The sequence below is a fragment of the Oncorhynchus mykiss genome, chromosome 2 (assembly GCF_057628025.1).
Source record: "Oncorhynchus mykiss isolate SJ-2025 chromosome 2, ASM5762802v1, whole genome shotgun sequence".
NCBI lineage: Eukaryota > Metazoa > Chordata > Actinopteri > Salmoniformes > Salmonidae > Oncorhynchus > Oncorhynchus mykiss.
Genome location: NC_143023.1, coordinates 367,276 through 383,882, shown reverse-complemented (window position 1 = coordinate 383,882; position 16,607 = coordinate 367,276). Strand labels below are relative to the sequence as shown.

Below are 16,607 nucleotides of genomic sequence, written 5' to 3'. Positions count from 1 at the left end.
TCCATTCTATTCCATTCCATTATATTCTATTCCATTCCATTCTACTCCATTCCATTCCAATCTTTTCTATTCTATTATATTCCATTATATTATATTATATTCTATTCCATTCCATTCTATTCCATTCCATTCTATTCCATTCCATTATATTCCATTCCATTATATTCTATTCCATTCTATTCCATTCCATTCTATTCCATTCCATTCTATTCCATTCCATTCTATTATATTCCATTCTATTCCATTCCATTATATTCCATTCCATTCTATTCCATTCCATTATATTCCATTCCATTATATTCTATTCCATTCCATTCTATTCCATTCCATTCTATTCCATTCCATTCCATTCTTTTCTATTCTATTATATTCCATTACATTCTATTCCATTCCATTCTATTCTATTCCATTCCATTATATTCCATTCCACTATATTCCATTCCGTTCTATTCCATTCCATTATATTCCATTCCATTCTATTCCATTCCATTCTATTATATTCCATTCCATTCTATTATATTCCATTATATTCCATTCCATTCTATTCCATTCCATTATATTCCATTCCATTATATTCCATTCCATTATATTCTATTCCATTCTATTCCATTCCATTATATTCCATTCCATTCTATTCCATTCCATTATATTCCATTCCATTCTATTCCATTCCATTCTATTATATTCCATTCCATTCTATTATATTCCATTATATTCCATTCCATTCTATTATATTCCATTCTATTCCATTCCATTATATTCCATTCCATTCTATTCCATTCCATTCTATTCCATTCCATTATTTTCTATTCTATTCTATTATATTCCATTATATTATATTCTATTCTATTCCATTCCATTCTATTCCATTCCATTCCATTCCATTCTATTCCATTCCATTCTATTCCATTCCATTCCATTCTATTAAATTCCATTCTATTCCATTCCATTATATTCCATTCCATTCTATTCCATTCCATTCTATTCCATTCCATTCCATTATTTTCTATTCTATTCTATTATATTCCATTATATTATATTCTATTCTATTCCATTCCATTCTATTCCATTCCATTCCATTCTATTCCATTCCATTATATTCCATTCCATTATATTCCATTCCATTATATTCTATTCCATTCTATTCCATTCCATTCCATTATTTTCTATTCTATTCTATTATATTCCATTATATTATATTATATTATATTATATTCCATTCCATTCTATTCCATTCCATTCTATTCCATTCCATTCCATTCTATTAAATTCCATTCTATTCCATTCCATTATATTCCATTCCATTCTATTCCATTCCATTCTATTCCATTCCATTCCATTATTTTCTATTCTATTCTATTATATTCCATTATATTATATTCTATTCTATTCCATTCCATTCTATTCCATTCCATTCCATTCTATTCCATTCCATTATATTCCATTCCATTATATTCCATTCCATTATATTCCATTCCATTATATTCCATTCCATTCCATTATATTCTATTCCATTCTATTCCATTCCATTCTATTCCATTCCCTTCCATTATTTTCTATTCTATTATATTCCATTATATTATATTCCATTCCATTCTATTCCATTCCATTCCATTCTATTCCATTCCATTATATTCCATTCTATTATATTCCATTATATTATATTCTATTCTATTCCATTCCATTCTATTCCATTCCATTCCATTCTATTCCATTCCATTATATTCCATTCCATTATATTCCATTCCATTATATTCTATTCCATTCTATTCCATTCCATTCTATTCCATTCCATTCCATTATTTTCTATTCTATTATATTCCATTATATTATATTATATTATATTCCATTCCATTCCATTATATTCCATTCCATTCCATTCCATTCCATTCCATTCCATTCCATTCCATTCCATTATATTCCATTCCATTCCATTCCATTCCATTCCATTCTATTCCATTCCATTCCATTATATTCCATTCCATTCTATTCCATTCCATTCCATTCTATTCCATTCCATTCCATTCCATTCTATTAAATTCGATTCTATTCCATTCCATTATATTCCATTCCATTCTATTCTATTCTATTCTATTATATTCCATTATATTATATTCTATTCCATTCCATTCTATTCCATTCCATTATATTCCATTCCATTATATTCCATTCCATTATATTCCATTCCATTATATTATATTCTATTCTATTCCATTCATAGCTTTGTCTGACCCTCCATTCCTGCACTTTGTGACAAATGTTGTTTAAAAGGCTTTTATAAATAACGTTTTGATTGATTGATGTGTGTTTGATGCTTGACGGTGTTTCCCAAGGTTAGCGAAGCTGCTCTCTCAGTGGGGCCCTCAGGGCTGGAACCAGAAGAGTGATGGTACCTCAGTCCAGCCCCCTGTCACCACAGAGCCTGTCTGTCCTTCCCCTGGGCCCGATGACAGAGAGACCCTGATGAAGGTCCTCTATGTGTCACTGGGACAGGTCAGCAGATCCTGCTTATTCACATAGATGGTATATCTCAGTATGATGTCAATATGGTTCAGTACAGCGGAGATGATATATCTCAGTATGATGTCAATATGGTTCAGTACAGCGGAGATGATATATCTCAGTATGATGTCAATATGGTTCAGTACAGCGGAGATGATATATCTCAGTATGATGTCAATATGGTTCAGTACAGCGGAGATGATATATCTCAGTATGATGTCAATATGGTTCAGTACAGCGGAGATGATATATCTCAGTATGACGTCAATATGGTTCAGTACAGCGGAGATGATATATCTCAGTATGACGTCAATATGGTTCAGTACAGCGGAGATGATATATCTCAGTATGACGTCAATATGGTTCAGTACAGCGGAGATGATATATCTCAGTATGACGTCAATATGGTTCAGTACAGCGGAGATGATATATCTCAGTATGACGTCAATATGGTTCAGTACAGCGGAGATGATATATCTCAGTATGATGTCAATATGGTTCAGTACAGCGGAGATGATATATCTCAGCATGATGTCAATATGGTTCAGTACAGCGGAGATGATATATCTCAGTATGATGTCAATATGGTTCAGTACAGCGGAGATGATATATCTCAGTATGATGTCAATATGGTTCAGTACAGCAGAGATGATATATCTCAGTATGATGTCAATATGGTTCAGTACAGCAGAGATGATATATCTCAGTATGATGTCAATATGGTTCAGTACAGCAGAGATGATATATCTCAGCATGATGTCAATATGGTTCAGTACAGCAGAGATGATATATCTCAGTATGATGTCAATATGGTTCAGTAAAACACTAGTTTACTTTATATACTGTGTATGATCCAGGTATTTCTCTGTCTCTGTCACCCCAGGCAACACTTCCCTGTAGTCACACTGGGTGTGTTTGTGTTCTTTGTGTGTCTGCAGGCCTCGGTAACAGACATGTTGACAACGGCTAAGGACAAGGACAAGCGGCTGCCTGTCTGTACCCGGTCTGTGAGAACCCCGGTGTGCTCCCTGGGCCGGGAGGGACAGAGGGGTCCGGCCTCAGCCTGCTTCTCCTGCATCCCTGACTCAGAGTCCTACGCCCTGTCCTCCTCACTCCTCGTCTCCTTTCCTGTCTCCTCTTCGCTCCCGGACTGTCCTCTCTGCTCTTCACTTCTAGACTCGGACAAGAGACGGGGAGACCACAGCGCAGAGCAGGAGATGAATGTCTACCTCACAGAGACAGAGGCAAAGACAGAGAGAGAGGCAGGAACTATAGATGAGGATAATGGGGAACCCAAGCCCCAGAGTCCCGCCTGTTCTACCACTGATGAGGAGACGGGTGGTCCCCACACAGAGAGCCCCTGTGAGGGAGGTTCAGCCACCAGCCACAGCAGACTGAAGGAGCAGCAGGAGGAGGGTGAAGGGTCAGAGGAGGAGAATGACCATGACCTTGAGTTCTATGATGTCACTGCTAGTATCCATAGTGATAGACAGGGCCTTGGTGACTTTAAGGACTTCTTAAAGGGAACACTAGGAGAGAAGCTTTTGCGTCTGTGGATGGATATAGAGAGACTGAAGACCCTACAGGACGACAGGAGGAGAATCAGGTATTCATGAACACATTCAGTACTTCATAAACACATTCAGTACTTCATATACACATTCAGTACTTCATATATACATTCAGTACTTCATATACACATTCAGTACTTCATATACACATTCAGTACTTCATATATACATTCAGTACTTCATATACACATTCAGTACTTCATATATACATACATTCAGTACTTCATATACACATTCAGTACTTCATATACACATTCAGTACTTCATATACACATTCAGTACTTCATATACACATTCAGTACTTCATAAACACATTCAGTACTTCATATACACATTCAGTACTTCATATATACATTCAGTACTTCATATACACATTCAGTACTTCATATACACATTCAGTACTTCATATACACCTTCAGTACTTCATAAACACATTCAGTACTTCATATACACATTCAGTACTTCATATACACATTCAGTACTTCATATACACATTCAGTACTTCATAAACACATTCAGTACTTCATATACACATTCAGTACTTCATATACACATTCAGTACTTCATATACACATTCAGTACTTCATAAACACATTCAGTACTTCCATTAAAGGTCCAATGCATCAGTTTTTATCTCAATATCAAATCACATTTCTGGGTAACAATGAAGTACCTTACTGTGATTGTTTTCAATTAAAATGGTCAAAATGAAAGAAATATATCTTCTTGACAAAAGGCAATTTCTCAAGTCAAAGTGTTGCTCGGATTGTCTGGGAGTGGCCTGAGTGGGGAGGGGAAAACAGAACATTTTCTCTTATTGGCAGAGAGGTTTGGAACTCTCTTTCTGATTGGTCTATTAACTAATTCACCGCACGGTGATGTCACCATGGAAGGCCAAAACTCCATCCCACCAAAACAGGCTGACATTTCAAAGCTCATAGTGTGAAAATATATATAAAACACAGTAATTTCGTTGTTTTGACTGCACTGGGCCTTTAACCCATAACTCCTAACTTTCACCTTCACCTTAACCCTGACCCCAACCCTTAACCCATAACTCCTAACCTTCACCTGAACCCTGACCCCAACTCTTAACGCCAACCCCTAACCCCAACCCTTAACCCTGACCCCAACCCTTAACCCATAACTCCTAACCTTCACCTGAACCCAACCCTGACCCCAACCCTGACCCCAACCCTTAACACATAACTCCTAACCTTCACCTTAATCCTGATCCCCAACCCCTAACCCATAACTCCTAACCTTCACCTGAACCCTGACCACAACCCTTAACCCATAACTCCTAACCTTCACCTGAACCCTGACCACAACCCTTAACCCATAACTCTGACTCTTAACCTAAGCCATAACCCTAACCCCAACCCTTAACCCCATAACTCCTAACCTTCACCTTAATCCTGATCCCCAACCCCTAACCCATAACTCCTAACCTTCACCTGAACCCTAACCCCAACCCTTAACCCCATAACTCCTAACCTTCACCTTAACCCTGACCCCAACCCTGACCCCAACCCTTAACCCATAACTCTGACTCTTAACCTAAGCCATAACCCTAACCTCAACCCTAACCCTTCATTGAAGTATAGAACCTGAGATGACAATGAGCCTTCCTCTTAACCAATGACGTGGACAGAACCGTCTTCAGTGACTGATTGATTAATTGTTTCAGGCATTTGGTCCGGATGCGTAGCTGCTACCTGCTGACCGGTGGCCAGAGCAGTCTGAATGGTGAGCTGTTAACCAGACTGGGTCTCTCTACCTCCCCCTGCTGGAGAGAGGACAGACTGCAGAGAGTTCAGCCCCGTGTCACTGAGGCACTGCTCTGCTACTGGTGAGACAGACAGACTGAGGTCATCCACACCAGGGGTTTTTATACCTCTTCTCGGGGACACCCAGACGTTCCACGTTTTTTAAACTACTCCAGAGCCCTCCGATTTAACATTGTGATCATGTTTATATACTGTTTTACCCACTTCGTATGTATAGACTGTATTCTAGTCAAGGCCCATCCTATATAACTACTGTCTATACACACCATCCTATATAACTACTGTTAAAACACCATCCTATATAACTACTGTCTATACACACCATCCTATATAACTACTGTTAAAACACCATCCTATATAACTACTGTCTATACACCCCATCCTATATAACTACTGTCTATACACACCATCCTCTATAACTACTGTCTATACACACCATCCTCTATAACTACTGTCTATACACACCATCCTGTATAACTACTGTCTATACACACCATCCTCTATAACTACTGTCTATACACACCATCCTGTATAACTACTGTCTATACACACCATCCTCTATAACTACTGTCTATACACACCATCCTATATAACTACTGTCTATACACACCATCCTATATAACTACTGTCTATACACACCATCCTATATAACTACTGTCTATACACACCATCCTGTAAAACTACTGTCTATACACACCATCCTATATAACTACTGTCTATACACACCATCCTGTAAAACTACTGTCTATACACACCATCCTGTAAAACTACTGTCTATACACACCATCCTATATAACTACTGTCTATACACACCATCCTATATAACTACTGTCTATACACACCATCCTATATAACTACTGTCTATACACACCATCCTATATAACTACTGTCTATACACACCATCCTATATAACTACTGTCTATACACACCATCCTATATAACTACTGTCTATACACACCATCCTATATAACTGGGACCTGAGCTATGATCACCTGGTCCATACTAGACTAGACTGTGACCTGAACTGTGATCACCTGGTCCGTACTAGACTAGACTGTGACCTGAACTAGGATCACCTGGTCCATACTAGACTAGACTGTGACCTGAACTGTGATCACCTGGTCCATACTAGACTAGACTGTGACCTGAACTGGGATCACCTGGTCCATACTAGACTGTGACCTGAACTAGGATCCCCTGGTCCATACTAGACTGTGACCTGAAATGTGATCACCTGGTCCATACTAGACTAGACTGTGACCTGAACTGTGATCACCTGGTCCGTACTAGACTAGACTGTGACCTGAACTGTGATCACCTGGTCCGTACTAGGCTAGACTGTGACCTGAACTAGGATCACCTGGTCTGTAATAGACTGTGACCTGAACTGTGATCACCTGGTCCAAACTAGACTGTGACCTGAACTAGGAACACCTGGTCCATACTAGACTGTGACCTGAACTGTGATCACCTGGTCCATACTAGACTAGACTGTGACCTGAACTAGGATCACCTGGTCCATACTAGACTGTGACCTGAACTGTGATCACCTGGTCCATACTAGACTAGACTGTGACCTGAACTAGGATCACCTGGTCCGTACTAGACTAGACTGTGACCTGAACTGTGATCACCTGGTCCATACTAGACTGTGACCAGAACTAGGATCACCTGGTCCATACTATACTGTGACCTGAACTGTGATCACCTGGTCCATACTAGACTGTGACCTGAACTAGGATCACCTGGTCCATACTAGACTAGACTGTGACCTAAACTAGGATCACCTGGTCCGTACTAGACTAGACTGTGACCTGAACTGTGATCACCTGGTCCGTACTAGACTAGACTGTGACCTGAACTGGGATCACCTGGTCCATACTAGACTAGACTGTGACCTGAACTGTGATCACCTGGTCCGTACTAGACTAGACTGTGACCTGAACTGGGATCACCTGGTCCATACTAGACTGTGACCTGAACTAGGATCCCCTGGTCCATACTAGACTGTAACCTGAAATGTGATCACCTGGTCCATACTAGACTAGACTGTGACCTGAACTGTGATCACCTGGTCCGTACTAGACTAGACTGTGACCTGAACTGTGATCACCTGGTCCGTACTAGGCTAGACTGTGACCTGAACTAGGATCACCTGGTCTGTAATAGACTGTGACCTGAACTGTGATCACCTGGTCCAAACTAGACTGTGACCTGAACTAGGAACACCTAGTCCATACTAGACTGTGACCTGAACTGTGATCACCTGGTCCGTACTAGGCTAGACTGTGACCTGAACTAGGATCACCTGGTCCATACTAGACTGTGACCTGAACTGTGATCACCTGGTCCATACTAGACTAGACTGTGACCTGAACTGTGATCACCTGGTCCATACTAGACTGTGACCAGAACTAGGATCACCTGGTCCGTACTAGACTAGACTGTGACCTGAACTGTGATCACCTGGTCCATACTAGACTGTGACCAGAACTAGGATCACCTGGTCCATACTAGACTAGACTGTGACCTGAACTGTGATCACCTGGTCCATACTAGACTAGACTGTGACCTGAACTGTGATCACCTGGTCCATACTAGACTGTGACCAGAACTAGGATCACCTGGTCCATACTATACTGTGACCTGAACTGTGATCACCTGGTCCATATTAGACTGTGACCTGAACTAGGATCACCTGGTCCATACTAGACTAGACTGTGACCTGAACTGTGATCACCTGGTCCGTACTAGACTGTGACCTGAACTGTGATCACCTGGTCCATACTAGACTAGACTGTGACCTAAACTAGGATCACCTGGTCCGTACTAGACTAGACTGTGACCTGAACTGTGATCACCTGGTCCGTACTAGACTAGACTGTGACCTGAACTAGGATCACCTGGTCCATACTAGACTAGACTGTGACCTGAACTGTGATTACCTGGTCCATACTAGACTAGACTGTGACCTGAACTGGGATCACCTGGTCCATACTAGACTGTGACCTGAAATGTGATCACCTTGTCCATACTAGACTAGACTGTGACCTGAACTAGGATCACCTGGTCAGTACTAGACTGTGACCTGAACTGTGATCACTTGGTCCGTACTAGACTAGACTGTGACCTGAACTAGGATCACCTGGTCCATACTAGACTAGACTGTGACCTGAACTGTGATCACCTGGTCCATACTGGACTAGACTGTGACCTGAACTGGGATCACCTGGTCCATACTAGACTGTGATCTGAACTAGGATCCCCTGGTCCATACTAGACTGTGACCTGAAATGTGATCACCTGGTCCATACTAGACTAGACTGTGACCTGAACTAGGATCACCTGGTCAGTACTAGACTGTGACCTGAAATGTGATCACCTGGTCCATACTAGACTAGACTGTGACCTGAACTGTGATCACCTGGTCCGTACTAGACTAGACTGTGACCTGAACTGTGATCACCTGGTCCGTACTAGGCTAGACTGTGACCTGAACTAGGATCACCTGGTCTGTAATAGACTGTGACCTGAACTGTGATCACCTGGTCCAAACTAGACTGTGACCTGAACTAGGAACACCTGGTCCATACTAGACTGTGACCTGAACTGTGATCACCTGGTCCGTACTAGGCTAGACTGTGACCTGAACTAGGATCACCTGGTCCATACTAGACTGTGACCTGAACTGTGATCACCTGGTCCATACTAGACTAGACTGTGACCTGAACTAGGATCACCTGGTCCGTACTAGACTAGACTGTGACCTGAACTATGATCACCTGGTCCATACTAGACTGTGACCTGAACTGTGATCACCTGGTCCATACTAGACTAGACTGTGACCTGAACTAGGATCACCTGGTCCATACTAGACTGTGACCTGAACTGTGATCACCTGGTCCATACTAGACTAGACTGTGACCTGAACTAGGATCACCTGGTCCGTACTAGGCTAGACTGTGACCTGAACTAGGATCACCTGGTCCATACTAGACTGTGACCTGAACTGTGATCACCTGGTCCATACTAGACTAGACTGTGACCTGAACTGTGATCACCTGGTCCATACTAGACTGTGACCAGAACTAGGATCACCTGGTCCGTACTAGACTAGACTGTGACCTGAACTGTGATCACCTGGTCCATACTAGACTGTGACCAGAACTAGGATCACCTGGTCCATACTAGACTAGACTGTGACCTGAACTGTGATCACCTGGTCCATACTAGACTAGACTGTGACCTGAACTGTGATCACCTGGTCCATACTAGACTGTGACCAGAACTAGGATCACCTGGTCCATACTATACTGTGACCTGAACTGTGATCACCTGGTCCATATTAGACTGTGACCTGAACTAGGATCACCTGGTCCATACTAGACTAGACTGTGACCTGAACTGTGATCACCTGGTCCGTACTAGACTGTGACCTGAACTGTGATCACCTGGTCCATACTAGACTAGACTGTGACCTAAACTAGGATCACCTGGTCCGTACTAGACTAGACTGTGACCTGAACTGTGATCACCTGGTCCGTACTAGACTAGACTGTGACCTGAACTAGGATCACCTGGTCCATACTAGACTAGACTGTGACCTGAACTGTGATTACCTGGTCCATACTAGACTAGACTGTGACCTGAACTGGGATCACCTGGTCCATACTAGACTGTGACCTGAAATGTGATCACCTTGTCCATACTAGACTAGACTGTGACCTGAACTAGGATCACCTGGTCAGTACTAGACTGTGACCTGAACTGTGATCACTTGGTCCGTACTAGACTAGACTGTGACCTGAACTAGGATCACCTGGTCCATACTAGACTAGACTGTGACCTGAACTGTGATCACCTGGTCCATACTAGACTAGACTGTGACCTGAACTGGGATCACCTGGTCCATACTAGACTGTGATCTGAACTAGGATCCCCTGGTCCATACTAGACTGTGACCTGAAATGTGATCACCTGGTCCATACTAGACTAGACTGTGACCTGAACTAGGATCACCTGGTCAGTACTAGACTGTGACCTGAAATGTGATCACCTGGTCCATACTAGACTAGACTGTGACCTGAACTGTGATCACCTGGTCCGTACTAGACTAGACTGTGACCTGAACTGTGATCACCTGGTCCGTACTAGGCTAGACTGTGACCTGAACTAGGATCACCTGGTCTGTAATAGACTGTGACCTGAACTGTGATCACCTGGTCCAAACTAGACTGTGACCTGAACTAGGAACACCTGGTCCATACTAGACTGTGACCTGAACTGTGATCACCTGGTCCGTACTAGGCTAGACTGTGACCTGAACTAGGATCACCTGGTCCATACTAGACTGTGACCTGAACTGTGATCACCTGGTCCATACTAGACTAGACTGTGACCTGAACTAGGATCACCTGGTCCGTACTAGACTAGACTGTGACCTGAACTATGATCACCTGGTCCATACTAGACTGTGACCAGAACTAGGATCACCTGGTCCGTACTAGACTAGACTGTGACCTGAACTGTGATCACCTGGTCCATACTAGACTGTGACCAGAACTAGGATCACCTGGTCCATACTATACTGTGACCTGAACTGTGATCACCTGGTCCATACTAGACTGTGACCTGAACTAGGATCACCTGGTCCATACTAGACTAGACTGTGACCTGAACTGTGATCACCTGGTCCGTACTAGACTGTGACCTGAACTGTGATCACCTGGTCCATACTAGACTAGACTGTGACCTAAACTAGGATCACCTGGTCCGTACTAGACTAGACTGTGACCTGAACTAGGATCACCTGGTCCATACTAGACTAGACTGTGACCTGAACTGTGATCACCTAGTCCATACTAGACTAGACTGTGACCTGAACTAGGATCACCTGGTCAGTACTAGACTAGACTGTGACCTGAACTGTGATCACCTGGTCCATACTAGGCTGTGACCTGAACTAGGACCACCTGGTCCATACTAGACTGTGACCTGAACTGTGATCACCTGGTCCAAACTAGACTGTGACCTGAACTGTGATCACCTGGTCCGTACTAGACTAGACTGTGACCTCAGCTATGATCACCTGGTCCATACTAGACTAGACTGTGACCTGAACTGTGATCACCTGGTCCATACTAGACTGTGACCTGAACTGTGATCACCTGGTCAGTACTAGACTAGACTGTGACCTGAACTGTGATCACCTGGTCCGTACTAGACTGTGACCTGAACTGTGATCACCTGGTCCATACTAGACTAGACTGTGACCTAAACTAGGATCACCTGGTCCGTACTAGACTAGACTGTGACCTGAACTAGGATCACCTGGTCCATACTAGACTAGACTGTGACCTGAACTGTGATCACCTGGTCCATACTAGACTAGACTGTGACCTGAACTAGGATCACCTGGTCAGTACTAGACTAGACTGTGACCTGAACTGTGATCACCTGGTCCATACTAGACTAGACTGTGACCTGAACTAGGATCCCCTGGTCCATACTAGACTGTGACCTGAACTAGGATCACCTGGTCCATACTATACTGTGACCTGAACTGTGATCACCTGGTCCGTACTAGACTGTGACCTGAACTAGGATCACCTGGTCCATACAAGACTAGACTGTGACCTGAACTGTGATCACCTGGTCCATACTAGACTAGACTGTGACCTGAACTAGGATCACCTGGTCCGTACTGGATTGTGACCTGAACTGTGATCACCTGGTCCATACTAGACTAGACTGTGACCTGAACTGGGATCACCTGGTCCGTACTAGACTGTGACCTGAACTAGGATCACCTGGTCCATACTAGGCTGTGACCTGAACTGTGATCACCTGGTCCGTACTAGGCTAGACTGTGACCTGAACTAGGATCACCTGGTCCATACTAGACTGTGACCTGAACTGTGATCACCTGGTCCATACTAGACTAGACTGTGACCTGAACTAGGATCACCTGGTCCGTACTAGACTAGACTGTGACCTGAACTATGATCACCTGGTCCATACTAGACTGTGACCAGAACTAGGATCACCTGGTCCGTACTAGACTAGACTGTGACCTGAACTGTGATCACCTGGTCCATACTAGACTGTGACCAGAACTAGGATCACCTGGTCCATACTATACTGTGACCTGAACTGTGATCACCTGGTCCATACTAGACTGTGACCTGAACTAGGATCACCTGGTCCATACTAGACTAGACTGTGACCTGAACTGTGATCACCTGGTCCGTACTAGACTGTGACCTGAACTGTGATCACCTGGTCCATACTAGACTAGACTGTGACCTAAACTAGGATCACCTGGTCCGTACTAGACTAGACTGTGACCTGAACTAGGATCACCTGGTCCATACTAGACTAGACTGTGACCTGAACTGTGATCACCTAGTCCATACTAGACTAGACTGTGACCTGAACTAGGATCACCTGGTCAGTACTAGACTAGACTGTGACCTGAACTGTGATCACCTGGTCCATACTAGGCTGTGACCTGAACTAGGACCACCTGGTCCATACTAGACTGTGACCTGAACTGTGATCACCTGGTCCAAACTAGACTGTGACCTGAACTGTGATCACCTGGTCCGTACTAGACTAGACTGTGACCTCAGCTATGATCACCTGGTCCATACTAGACTAGACTGTGACCTGAACTGTGATCACCTGGTCCATACTAGACTGTGACCTGAACTGTGATCACCTGGTCAGTACTAGACTAGACTGTGACCTGAACTGTGATCACCTGGTCCGTACTAGACTGTGACCTGAACTGTGATCACCTGGTCCATACTAGACTAGACTGTGACCTAAACTAGGATCACCTGGTCCGTACTAGACTAGACTGTGACCTGAACTAGGATCACCTGGTCCATACTAGACTAGACTGTGACCTGAACTGTGATCACCTGGTCCATACTAGACTAGACTGTGACCTGAACTAGGATCACCTGGTCAGTACTAGACTAGACTGTGACCTGAACTGTGATCACCTGGTCCATACTAGACTAGACTGTGACCTGAACTAGGATCCCCTGGTCCATACTAGACTGTGACCTGAACTAGGATCACCTGGTCCATACTATACTGTGACCTGAACTGTGATCACCTGGTCCGTACTAGACTGTGACCTGAACTAGGATCACCTGGTCCATACAAGACTAGACTGTGACCTGAACTGTGATCACCTGGTCCATACTAGACTAGACTGTGACCTGAACTAGGATCACCTGGTCCGTACTGGATTGTGACCTGAACTGTGATCACCTGGTCCATACTAGACTAGACTGTGACCTGAACTGGGATCACCTGGTCCGTACTAGACTGTGACCTGAACTAGGATCACCTGGTCCATACTAGGCTGTGACCTGAACTAGGATCACCTGCTCCATACAAGACTAGACTGTGACCTGATCTGTGATCACCTGGTCCATACTGGACTAGACTGTGACCTGAATTAGGATCACCTGGTCCATACTAGACTAGACTGTGACCTGAACTAGCATCCCCTGGTCCGTACTAGACTAGACTGTGACCTGAACTAGGATCACCTGGTCCATACTAGACTAGACTGTGACCTGAACTAGGATCACCTGGTCAGAACTAGACTGTGACCTGAAATGTGATCACCTGGTCCATACTAGACTAGACTGTGACCTGAACTGTGATCACCTGGTCCGTACTAGACTAGACTGTGACCTGAACTGTGATCACCTGGTCCGTACTAGGCTAGACTGTGACCTGAACTAGGATCACCTGGTCTGTAATAGACTGTGACCTGAACTGTGATCACCTGGTCCAAACTAGACTGTGACCTGAACTAGGAACACCTGGTCCATACTAGACTGTGACCTGAACTGTGATCACCTGGTCCGTACTAGGCTAGACTGTGACCTGAACTAGGATCACCTGGTCCATACTAGACTGTGACCTGAACTGTGATCACCTGGTCCATACTAGACTAGACTGTGACCTGAACTAGGATCACCTGGTCCGTACTAGACTAGACTGTGACCTGAACTGTGATCACCTGGTCCATACTAGACTGTGACCAGAACTAGGATCACCTGGTCCGTACTAGACTAGACTGTGACCTGAACTGTGATCACCTGGTCCATACTAGACTGTGACCAGAACTAGGATCACCTGGTCCATACTATACTGTGACCTGAACTGTGATCACCTGGTCCATACTAGACTGTGACCTGAACTAGGATCACCTGGTCCATACTATACTGTGACCTGAACTGTGATCACCTGGTCAATACTAGACTGTGACCTGAACTAGCATCCCCTGGTCCGTACTAGACTAGACTGTGACCTGAACTAGGATCACCTGGTCCATACTAGACTAGACTGTGACCTGAACTGTGATCACCTGGTCCATACTAGACTAGACTTTGACCTGAACTAGGATCACCTGGTCAGTACTAGACTAGACTGTGACCTGAACTGTGATCACCTGGTCCATACTAGGCTGTGACCTGAACTAGGACCACCTGGTCCATACTAGACTGTGACCTGAACTGTGATCACCTGGTCCGTACTAGACTGTGACCTGAACTGTGATCACCTGGTCCGTACTAGACTAGACTGTGACCTGAACTAGGATCACCTGGTCCATACTAGACTAGACTGTGACCTGAACTGTGATCACCTGGTCCATACTAGACTAGACTTTGACCTGAACTAGGATCACCTGGTCAGTACTAGACTAGACTGTGACCTGAACTGTGATCACCTGGTCCATACTAGGCTGTGACCTGAACTAGGACCACCTGGTCCATACTAGACTGTGACCTGAACTGTGATCACCTGGTCCGTACTAGACTGTGACCTGAACTGTGATCACCTGGTCCGTACTAGACTAGACTGTGACCTGAGCTATGATCACCTGGTCCATACTAGACTAGACTGTGACCTGAACTGTGATCACCTGGTCCATACTAGACTGTGACCTGAACTGTGATCACCTGGTCAGTACTAGACTAGACTGTGACCTGAACTGTGATCACCTGGTCCATACTAGACTAGACTGTGACCTGAACTAGGATCCCCTGGTCCATACTAGACTGTGACCTGAACTAGGATCACCTGGTCCATACTAGACTGTGACCTGAACTGTGATCACCTGGTCCATACTAGACTAGACTGTGACCTGAACTAGGATCACCTGGTCCGTACTAGACTAGACTTTGACCTGAACTGTGATCACCTGGTCCATACTAGACTAGACTGTGACCTGAACTAGGATCCCCTGGTCCATACTAGACTGTGACCTGAACTAGGATCACCTGGTCCATACTATACTGTGACCTGAACTGTGATCACCTGGTCCGTACTAGACTGTGACCTGAACTAGGATCACCTGATCCATACAAGACTAGACTGTGACCTGAACTGTGATCACCTGGTCCATAGTGGACTAGACTGTGACCTGAATTAGGATCACCTGGTCCATACTAGACTAGACTGTGACCTGAACTAGCATCCCCTGGTCCGTACTAGACTAGACTGTGACCTGAACTAGGATCACCTGGTCCATACTAGACTAGACTGTGACGTGAACTGTGATCACCTGGTCCGTACTAGACTGTGACCTGAACTAGGATCACCTGGTCCATACAAGACTAGACTGTGACCTGAACTGTGATCACCTGGTCCATACTAGACTAGACTGTGACCTGAACTGTGATCACCTGGTCCGTACTAGGCTAGACTGTGACCT

The 16,607-nt window shown here is 44.1% G+C and overlaps 1 protein-coding gene across 3 annotated transcripts in view; it reads left to right on the top strand.

Annotated features, from left to right (window-relative positions):
* The window catches only part of LOC110510416 (regulator of G protein signaling 22), an 83,728-nt gene that overhangs the window by 6,455 nt on the left and 60,666 nt on the right, over positions 1–16,607 (top strand). For all 3 annotated transcript variants that reach the window (XM_090215706.1, XM_090215703.1, XM_090215710.1), the window contains exons 6-8: positions 2,334–2,493; positions 3,441–4,108; positions 5,764–5,925. In XM_090215706.1, the coding sequence (XP_090071832.1) occupies positions 2,334–2,493; positions 3,441–4,108; positions 5,764–5,925 (990 nt within the window). The remainder of the gene's footprint in view (positions 1–2,333; positions 2,494–3,440; positions 4,109–5,763; positions 5,926–16,607) is intronic.